Genomic DNA, 11,083 nt, shown 5'->3' on the forward strand with positions numbered 1-11,083 from the left:
AGCACAGGTAGATTTGAACCCAAGACCTCTTCAATAAGAGGCTCACAATTTACCGTTGTGTTGTAGGCTCTTGCCTAATTTATATTAAATTTTAATTTATGAATACGTTAAAGAAATTTTCCATACCTCATCAATTAATTCATTTATATTGTTTACTTTTGAAAATAATTAAAATAATAATGTGAATAACTATATATGTTACCTACCAAAGTATTTTTTTATATTTTTGCACTATTCTTAAATGTGGATCTCATGATTATGTTATTATAACATTGTGATACATATTTTCAAATAGAACACCCTTGAAATAGAACACAATATAACTTATATAGATATGTTGGTCGTAATTTAAAAGTTGAATTTTCAATCATCTAAGACAAAAAAGTTCATTTTTTTACTATATTTATTTTTTAAAATTTATTTTTATCAAAATTCGAGGTTTAGTAAATATATTAGAAATTAAAAATAAGATTAGAAAAAAGAGTATAATTAGTAAGTATTTTTTATATATTTGAATTTTGTTTTATTTTATGTTCTACTAAAGTTTTGGTAATAAATTCTATTACTTTTTTAAGAAATAAATATGGATGTAATTTTTTGTTAAAATTTTGTATAATAGAAGGAAAAAAAGCATATTAATATATTTTAATTTAGATAGAAATTTTATTTATAATAAATTTTAATTTATGAAAAGCAATATTTCTTATCTCTTCAATTAATTCATTTAGATTTTTCACTTTAGAAACTAATTAAAATAATAATGAGAATAAATATATAGGTTCCCGTATCAAAATATTATTTATATTTTTCAATTATACTAAAATATTCCTATGAAAATGGTTTATGTGTTTGCAATATTTATTTGTCTATTTAATTTCCATGCTAAAAGTTAAATTGAGAAAAATTTGTAAAATACTTACAACAAATGTCAAACCTAACTCTTGGTCAAAACACAAATTTTTGAATGAAACAATTTATTTTTTATAAATAAAAGCTAATTAAAATCCATGAAACTAGGAGGAAAAAAGAAACTGGAAACAAAGTTAGAAATACAGAGTATAGTGTGACATTTAAAAAGTGGAAAAAAAAATAGTAAGTTTTATTATGAGCAAACATATCAGGAAAAATAAAAAACGAGAAGGGCTGAAAATTTTCTGGCAAGAATTGACAAAAAACGGGAACAAAGCTCCCACATATGAACCTATCAGCTTAATATGAGCCTATCAGCTTAATAAGAAATATATACTTGCATTTTCACATACACAGCACCAATACCCAACAATAGAAGCATCTTATATAGCACAAACTGACATCACTAAGATGGACTTGTTTCTGCCATGTAGGTCGAGATAAAGACACCATCACTGTTTGAAAGACACCATCATTCGAGCCGCTAATTTGATGAAGACGAGAGTTCCCCGGCCATTAGGTGATCTGGAAGCCAAATGCTTAACCCCTGATTTCCTTTACTCAGAACAAAAAGCTTTGGACATTCTTTCAAACTGTTACATTGCCTCAAATCCAGATGCGTTAAGCGTGGAAGTTCCCCAGTGTTCGGAGGCAATTCTTCTAGCCTTAAGAAAGAGAATAAATTGAAAGCTTTTAGTGACCTCAGACCTCCGATGTTGGAGGGCAATGTTTTCAATTTCACACAGCCACTTAAATCAAGATTTGTTAAAGAATAGAGCTGCCCAAAGGTATCAGGCAATTCCTCCAGTTCGGGAATAGTGCACCTCAGCTCTTGTAAAGATACAAGATTCCCAAAGGTAGGAGGCAATTGTTTAAGCTCATATGACTGCACGCTCAACTTCTTCAACTGGCCCAGACTCCCAAATTCAGAAGGCAATCCTTTCAATTTCCAGCATTTTTCTAAATTTAAAACCTCTAAAGAGGTTAAATTACCAAAGCTTGGTGGGAATTTTTCTAGGTTGACACACTCTGCTAGATTCAAGTGTTTCAGCGATCTCAGGTTTCCAAAAGTAGAGGGCAATTCTCCCAGTTGCTTGCAGCTTGTTAAGATCAACTCTTCTAAGGAACTCAATTGCCCAAAGGAATTTGGCAGATTCTTCAAAGAAACGCCACCACAGATGCTCAATTTATATAATGAACGCAGTCCACATACCTGATTGGGCAGCTCCTGCATTTTATCCCATTCATCTAAAATTAAAACCTTGAGAGCAGTTAAGTGATCAAGCCGCTCGGGCAATCTCTGGAAAATTCTCAATTCTCTCAAATCCAGTTCCTCCAAGGAAGAAGTTTCTATGACGTCGGCAGGCTTGAATTCCTCCACGTTTGCAGATTCATGATCTAAACGAGCATCTGGGATGACGTTGGGAGGATTGGTAGATTGTGCTGCGGCTTTCATCAACCGTAGTTTCTTGGGTAACTGCGTCCGCATTGTGATTCTATTTTAAACAATCCATTCCAAATATAAACAAACAAATAAGTGTAGCAAATTATAAGAAATTATGAGTAAGGACTCACCTGATACAAAGTCGTCATGCTGTCCTTAAAGACAGGGCCATGGAACACAGCCAACTTCTCAAGGGACCCTAAGTTGGGAGGCCATAAAGCAGAGATGTCGCCGCCTAGATAGAGAAACCTCAATTCTGCAAATTGTGGTATCGTTTCGCCTGATCGTGATACATTTATCTTGTCACCCAAGGCCAGAACTCTCAGAGAGTTTTTCATTGAGAAAATTCGCCTCTCATCAAGTTCATGCCCAGATTCAGAATCCTCCCCGCTAAGCCAGACTCCCTTAATTTGACCGAGCCTCTGCAAACACATGGAATCAATATGCGGAGAAGTAGGAGAAAATAAACCCTGGAGAATGATATCACTGAACATTTCTTATTATAGATGTTTTAAAAAATATACGTGCTGATATATTTTTCTTAACATGGCGTTCCAAAGAGATATATGCTTGTATATTTCATTATATTAGTATTAACATTGAGCTACAAAAATAATTTAAACATGTATTTATGCTAGTATATTTCATTCATTCTGGTACTTAGTCTAAGACATACCTGATCGTCATCGACAACTTGGAGCCAGGACTTCATATCGACAATTCTACTGGATTCAGACATACGCAAACCTTCTTCTTGGATGATATCATGAACAATCATCATTTCTTGCCTGGACGTCTTGATCAAAGCCGCCTTTTCCAGATGTGCAATTTCATCTCCTCCAACAATGTACTCCACATCGCGGCGCCTCCGTGAGTTGAAAAAGAAGCAGCAAATATCGAAAAACGCCTCTTGCGTAGATGGCTCCAGCTTATTACACACGAGAGCAACTGCACTTTGGCTCCGACTGTCTTCGTTTTTTCTCTCCAGATCATGAAACATTTCCGTGCATTTGTCTCCCGTGTAGTTATGCTTGCGCAGATGAGCACCAACAATTTCTAATACTAGTGGAATCCCGGCACAAATCTGAAGGGCTTTTCTCACATTTTCCATCTGTTTAATATCAGGAGGACTGAAATCTTTGAGCAAAATTCTGGTTGCCTCTTGCTGCGGCAGACTAACCACATCATGTTGACGACATTCAAGGCCTGCGTCTTTGAGCATATCCGTTTCACCCAAATCTCGAGTTGTGATGAGTATTCTGCTCCCCTTCGGAAGGCCTGCTAACCGCTTTGGAAAAAGCTCTCGCAAGTCTTCTGCGCGAAGAGCGTTGTCAATAAACAGAAATACTGGCTTGTTTCCACGTGCTCCGAAAGCGCTGATGAGGTGATCCCGACCCTCTGCACTCTTTGCCAATGCCGCATTCCTGTGAAAAGCATATGCTGGGAAGGCATCTTTCAATATTTGCTCCTGTATAAGCCTAATGTTATTCCTGGAGCGAATATTTTGGATCTGAACTCCGGAATAGTTGTAATTGGCGAGATCTAAATCCGCAACAACAGCAGTAGCGAGCGTGGTCTTTCCAATGCCCCCAGATCCATAAATAACTAGAGCCACTAGTGGCGACTTATCTCGACCTCCAATGTCCAACAACTCCATTACTTGTTTCTTTTGCCCTTCGATGCCAACTGCCCATAAGCGAATTACAACACATGTAAACAGTGATGCAAACTTGATATGCAAATACAGTTAAAAGTATTGGACAAGGAGGGATTACATATATTTACCTGCGTAATCTGGATAAATAGGGTCCCATGGAGGGAAGACAACACCCTGCTCTGGCTTTACTCCAGTATGAAACTGTTTTATTCTTAATTGTAAAGCCACCAAACTAATGGAGTCCACAGAAGCCTTCAAAGAACTGCTTGCAGATCATTTCAGTAACAATAAACAGACAGAATTAGTGATCATCATAGTATAATTTACATAAAATTCAAAAATGTAATTAAGACAATCATTGACCTGAAAAGATCTCTAGACATCAATTGAGAAGCACAGAGCATGGATCCTTCAACAATAATTGTAATCGCCCCTCTCAAAACCTTTTCTTCTTCTGGCTTATCGTAATTTAGCAGTTTTATACGGCCAGCGAGCTCAGCCAGTTGTCTTAAGAGTTCTATGCATTCCGCCTGGTATATTTCCGAGACTTGACGAATCTCTTGTAGCAGAAAAGCAATAATGGATAGCCCTCCAATTGCCCAATGCACCTTCCCCATATCATCCAATACTCGTGCTACATCTTTTCCCCTTCGTTCGTCTCCCTATAAATCATACAAACACCATAAATTCTAATTTCTGCCACATAATTGAAACGTGAAATCAGTTAGTCTTGACTACAGAACGAAATCAAAATAAACAATAACCATATCCAGCTTAATATTCGCATTCAAAAATTGAAGGAATGTAGTCCCACTTCGGATAAGGGAACTCCATACTAATTCCCCTTGACCCTTCGGTGAACCAGAAAAGAGGTCTGAGGAATTACTTGACTGCGTTTACAAGGACACCAACATAAGAAATAAACAAAAAGAAATTAAAATTTAATATGGTTACGGTTGAAGCTGACCTCAATTTCACACTAACCTGGCTTAGAAGGGACTGCAGCTTCTCGACGATCAGATCGATCACATAATCAACGAGAACGTCAATAGCCTCCTTTTCGATGGTTTGAAAGAGATGGATACAGCTTTCCAGGCTGAGCCACTGCGTCTGAGCTGGCCGTACGAGCGGCGGCGGCGGCTGCTGCTGCTGTACGGGCGGAATCTGCGGCGGCGGCGGCGGCTGAGGTGGAGGAGGAGGCGCCTCCTCCGCCGGCTTGGACGCACAACAGCCCATGTCAAATGCTGATGTCTCCTGAAGTCACATTGATGTCTCCTGATGCCTATGTCGTCCTCCCAATAAAAGAGCTTCGGGATGCTTCACCGCCCTGGACACAATATGGAAATACGTTACTTGGTTAAAAGTTTCATTGCCTTCAGACGAAGTTATTCGACACCTCTTTTGTTGTCGGGACGCTTTCCCACCCGTTTGGGAAGAAATCGAGAAGCATATTATGTTACTGCCACGCCATCCACTTTTGTTCTCGTTAAACACCTGTTTAGGAAAAAACAAAGTAGATACCTCAAAACTAAACTAGCACTTGGACCCCACAGGTTCAAGAGTCACGCCGATTTAGATGTCATTATCTTCATTTTGATTTTTGATTTAAAGTCATTGTTAATTTGCAACTAATTGAAGCTTAAGTAAAATGATTATTTTCATTAATTTGTATTCTTTATAGACAAGAAAATTAACAAAGACATAAATGTTAGTATTCATATTTGTTTCTGTATTCTATCGGTAAACTTGTTGTAGATAACGATGTAATTACATCGCTGAATTATTACTGCTTCTTGTGATATTGTGTCTGAAATAAGAAATAGGAATAATTTTTGAGATCAATGATAATGCCCATATCTCGATAGCTTCTGTATTGAAAATCTAGAATGACATATTTATAATTCTATTTGCCTACAGCAGGCAAATAGATCCGAATGCCCACAAAACATACCCATATTAACTATGAGAAATGTCCATATGATGAAGATGGAAGTGAATTTGGTACTGCTCTTTCTCCAAAACATTGGAAATGCTATGAGGATGGCCATGAAATGTCCAAATCATAATTCAGAAATTTGGATTTGGCAAAAACTAGATACCTAAAGTTTGATTTGGATTTAGAAAATGACAAAAACTCATCATATTAAAAAAAAAACATATATCTCTTTAAAAACTTTGAAAACATGTCGTGTTGAATTGCAAAGTATTGTAGGTCCTTTTAAATTCTTCTATTATTTTTTAACCATAAGAGTAGTGCTCTACACATTAGAGTGCCTTTTATGATCAAATGATAAATCAATTTATATTTATCATAGAGAATAACGAATGTCTACAAATATTAAAGTTCTTTTGCTCCTCCTCAACAAAAGCTCCTTAATAATTGTGCCCTTGCTCTTGAAAGAATGAAAATCAAGTATTCCTAGTCTAGTATACAAGAAGTCACCTTTTCACTTTACATAACAGATACCAAGCCAGAAATAACAACAAATAGAGTGTATACTACCTAATCTGATCTATGCAATTTCATTCAAATACAAGTGTTGGACAATAATTACTATAGCTTAAAATATTGAAGGAAAGAAAGCTGAAAATGGAAAACCCCTTTTGGGCAAAGGTGTCTTTATCCTTAAGTGCTCAACAACTCTAACAAGTTGTTCATCTCTCGCTTCTACTCTTTTTCCTACTTACAAAATGGAACTACAACTATGCAAATTAGTAGAAGAATTAAAACAAGTTCTTTTTCTAGATTTCATTGTGTGTGTTTCTTTTTCTACATTCAATTGTGTGTATTTTTTACTGTCACTATTACTGATCACACTACGTCATCATCAGAGCGGACATGCATTTATTTAATCCAAAGATATATTCAAAGGTAATTAATACAAAAATATATTCAAAAGTAGTTGATTACATAATATCTTTGAACATCTGAACCAGGAGAATGTAGTTGCTAAGAAGCTCCAGGATTTCGATCCAAAATTTTCAAGATGTATCTTTTTACATGAGAAAGGAGTACCTAATGGTTTTTTCTTTTACAAGAATAAAGGCCAATAAAGATTTTAGTTTGGTTAATCTTTGAAAAGATTTTATTCCATACAAGTTCCAGAAAATTGTGGAATGTACGCTAGAGTGCACCAAAATTTCTCATGTTGAAGTTTTCATCATATCTTATTTCCTATTCAAGGAGGTAATATTTTTCTAGTTCCTGATATGCCATGTCATGTCATTGCATAGATGTTTCAATTTCCTCTATCTCATTGTCTAGTAGGTTGTGTGTAGAGGCATTATCTTGGTTAAGTCCCCTTAATATTTCTTGGCTATCAATAGTGATATTTTTGGTTAGTTGATTGATATTGCTAGGTACATTTTTCCATTTTCCATGTTGGGTTACCTACATGCATCCATTGTTATAGTTATATTGCATAATCAAATAAGGGATCCATGAAGAGCTAACATAACAAATTTCACATTCAAAAATTGAGAGGATTAAAATTGGTATTACCATTTTTGGCTTTTTGACATTGGATGTAGTCACAATAGAAGACCCACTAATCTCTATTTGACTATGCTCAGGTACTATTGGTTCATTATTTTTAGTCTCTAAATTGTGCAAGCTTCTAAACATTTTCTCTTTATCTAATACGAGAGCAATATGAAACCCTAGAGAGGAGTAGGTTGAGACAACACCTAGTTGTTTGTCTCTTGATCTTATAGAACTTACTTCATTTCTAGTGTCTTTTTGCCTCTTTCCTATGATTTGTTCAATTGATGAGAGATTTTCATCTATCATTGTAGAAGAATCATCTACAATGGAAGCAATGTTTGATGAATCTTCTTTCTTTTCTGCTACAAAAGTTGAATATGTTCTTTTCAACCTAGAATTATGTGAGCAAACCTATAAGTTTTTTGTGTTTGTGTGACCATCATGATCTTTATCCACATACTTGTTGCTACTAGTTTTTTTTGAGAACTTCACTAGAGCAATAGATTTAGTAGTCTTGGGAACTCTATTGTCTATGTTGGTACATTGGACCAATAAAATCTTGATCTTTTCCATTATGAACATTATCATTCCTCTCTCTATCGAGAGGTAATCCCAAATAGTTGTAGCCAACGCTGCTCATGCCACAAGTGGGCTTAATCAAGGCCTTTCTTATAAGTGTAATAAAGCAACAATATTGACAAAGATGGGGTCTTGTGCAACTCTTTCTAAGCTTACAACTTTTCCCTTCCTTGAAGATCTATGGGGAGGCACACTTCCATTGCACTTTTTACTTTGCTGAGTGTATTCAACCAAAGAATTGACACTCTCATGACTTTATATGCTATTAATTGCATTAGGGAGAAAAATGAAGGGCCCCAATACCAATCCTCATTTCAATCTCAAATTGAGAAGCTTCTTTTGAGATACACAATATACACTTCATAAGACTTATGGACTGAGTTGTAGACAAATCAACCTATGTAAGTCATTATGCTAGCATTCCTCCATACTGTTACTCTTCAGGCTCTGGTCCCATTTTAAAGATATGCTACAAATTCCTTATGGTGGTAGAGAGAAACACATTATTTTCAAATAACCCCTATCAAGTCTTTTTTTTAAAAAGTCACTTGCCCCTTTGACCAATTAAGGAAGGTAGAAATCTCAAATTTCTCATGGACACAAATTTTAGGAACTAGAATAGCCTCCATAACTTAAAACCCTTTTTTGCATTTAAATATCTTCTCTAGTAAAGATTGCCCAAACAAATTAAGGGCCATTAATAGTCATTTCAATTTACATGTAGAGAACTTTCTATTCAGATGTAGATATCTACTTAGGCATACAAGACCCTCCCAAGTTATGGAGTGATTTGTAGAAAACAACCAATGCCAATCCCACATTATGCAAAGATTCCTACACATTGGTCTTGATTAGATTTGTGCCCCCTCAATACAATAGGAGATCTCTTGCAAATTCCTTGCCCTACTACTGTGAAACAAATAATATTCATATTCACCTTGGCTTAGGTACAACCTAACCTTGTCAATTGGTTACAATGAAGTTACAAACTATGAAAATATTAAACAAATTACAAAAAAATTTCTTAGATGGTCCTAAAGAAGAATAGATATGGAGTAAGAGCCATTTCTACTATTGAGCCTCCATTTCCATTATGGAGCCTTTTTCTTATAATAGTTAAAACATGTAAAAAAAGATACAATGAAGCTTCTTCTCAATTATATTTATAAGAAAAAGGCCAACTATATTTTCATGTGATCTTTAAAAAAAGTTACCCTCCTACTAGGCTAGTTAGAAGAAGTGGTTTTCCTCCTCTCCATCTCAATGAAATATTATCTCAAATTCACTAGAAATAAGCAAAAAAGGTAACCAAACTCCCAAACAAGAAGGAAATTTCTAGCAATAGTTGAAAATTTCTAAAACCATTGAAATTTTTATTTTTTTCAAAATATGACTATTAAATAAAGTCTAAGGGATTGAATTTTCATTTTGTTTCTCTTTATTTAGAATACTAAAATATTTGTGTTACATGCTTGCTAAATGGCAACCAAAACCCCAAAACAAGTTGGGAATTTCTAACAAAAGTGACTTGTTTTTTCAAAATATGACTATTAAATAAAGTGTAAGGAATCAAATTTTCATTCCATTTCTCTTTATTTACAATACATCCATATTTGTGTTACATGCTTTCTTATGGACTACATGCAAATTATTTCCATGTGAAAGTTAAAAATTATATTTTTAAGTACACCTTTCTAAATAGTTTAGCATTTGATTAATGAATCTTACATGATGAATGTAAAAAGAATATTCATTTATTCTATCTATACTATTGTTATGCTTTGATGCCCAAATGCTATATATGGTGTCAAATTTTATTTTTCTATCAAAAACTTATTTTGTAAAAATCCATTTACATTATATATATATATATATATATATATATATATATATATATATATATATATATATATATATATATATATATATATATAGAGAGAGAGAGAGAGAGAGAGAGAGAGAGAGAGAGAGACTTACAATATTTGATAATACTACTGATTTGTTAAAAACTCATTTACATTAAAAAGTAAATTATATTTTAATTTTTTTTGTGTCTTATAATATTTGATAATATATAATATAGGTATTCTATAAAGTTTTATTTTTATATTATTTATTAGGTTTAAAAATTAAAATTTGAATTTTTAGTTAATAATATAATATTATCCTAGTACAATCATTTTTTAAATTTTACTAGATACTATGCACCATGTCAAGTAGTTTAGATGTGTCATTCAATAGATTAAAAATAGAGGATCATGTGATATGCCATTGAATAGATCTAAAAGAATTAGAAAAAATCTATAAGATCAAAGATACTATAATCTTCAACTTTAACTTTCACTTGTTAATCTTCTAATTTTTTTAAGGATCTTAATTTAGTAAATATTGATTTTTTTTTAACTTTCGTATTTAAGACACTATTTAACTTTAGCTTTCATCTTTTATTTTCTAATTTTTTTAAAGAATCTTAATTAAAAAAATATAGATGATTTTGTAGTGGTCTTTAACTTTAACTTTTCCCTTTCACCTTTTATTTTTTATAAATTTGATAATATTATAATTTTTTAAGGATCTTAATTTACAAAATATAGATGATTTTTTTTAGAACTTAGCTTCTATTTTTCAATAAGAGGAGATCCCCATGAAGATGTTTTTTGCTACATAATTCTTTCGAAGATTATTTTTTGCTACATAATTCTTTCGATATTTTTGTTAGAAAGTAGGTGGAACTTTTTGTTAGAAAGTAGGAGTCCCTATTATGTTTGCATGTTTTGGGGCAAAATTGTTTTCCTTAAATTTTTCTTTTACTTTAAAATGTTCCTATTAAAATGAACCTTTTTCACAACTAAACTAAAGCTAATATATGTTATCACCATCAAAATAGACTAAGAACTCTATTAGCATGAACCTTTTTGGAAGTTAAACTAAAACTTATATATGTTATCACCATTAAAGTAGATTAGGAATCTTATTAAATAAAAAAAGACCAATAATCCTATTAAGATAT

The 11,083-nt window shown here is 33.4% G+C and overlaps 1 protein-coding gene across 2 annotated transcripts; it reads right to left on the reverse strand.

Annotated features, from left to right (window-relative positions):
* Positions 1-1,078: 1,078 nt before the first annotated feature.
* On the reverse strand, positions 1,079-5,359 carry LOC149543917 (uncharacterized). 2 transcript variants are annotated; one of them, XM_089798564.1, is made up of 7 exons: positions 4,995-5,359; positions 4,775-4,900; positions 4,374-4,672; positions 4,139-4,272; positions 3,030-4,039; positions 2,485-2,775; positions 1,079-2,386 (listed from the first exon to the last, which is right to left on the reverse strand). In XM_089798564.1, exons 1-7 carry the CDS (start codon positions 5,244-5,246, stop codon positions 1,394-1,396), a joined length of 3,105 nt encoding a protein of 1,034 aa, XP_089654690.1. In that variant the 5' UTR covers positions 5,247-5,359; the 3' UTR covers positions 1,079-1,393. The 2 variants fall into 2 exon arrangements, with proteins under 2 accessions (XP_089654690.1, XP_089654691.1); XM_089798565.1 differs by lacking the exon at positions 4,775-4,900 and having other exon boundaries at positions 4,995-5,357.
* Positions 5,360-11,083: the final 5,724 nt, after the last annotated feature.

The sequence above is a fragment of the Cupressus sempervirens genome, chromosome 8, assembly GCF_028749045.1.
Source record: "Cupressus sempervirens isolate cs-2001-9-10 chromosome 8, ASM2874904v1, whole genome shotgun sequence".
NCBI classification, from domain to species: Eukaryota; Viridiplantae; Streptophyta; class Pinopsida; order Cupressales; family Cupressaceae; genus Cupressus; species Cupressus sempervirens.

What these genes read in the sequence shown, in the direction of transcription:
- LOC149543917 (XM_089798564.1), bottom strand. Translation starts at nt 5,246, where the DNA reads ATGGGCTGTTGTGCGTCCAAGCCGGCGGAGGAGGCGCCTCCTCCTCCA. An exon ending in TATTTATCCAGATTACGCAG is followed by an intron (nt 4,040 to 4,138) that starts GTAAATATATGT and finishes GCTTATGGGCAG; the next exon opens with TTGGCATCGAAGGGCAAAAG. An exon ending in AAGTTGTCGATGACGATCAG is followed by an intron (nt 2,776 to 3,029) that starts GTATGTCTTAGA and finishes ATGTGTTTGCAG; the next exon opens with AGGCTCGGTCAAATTAAGGG.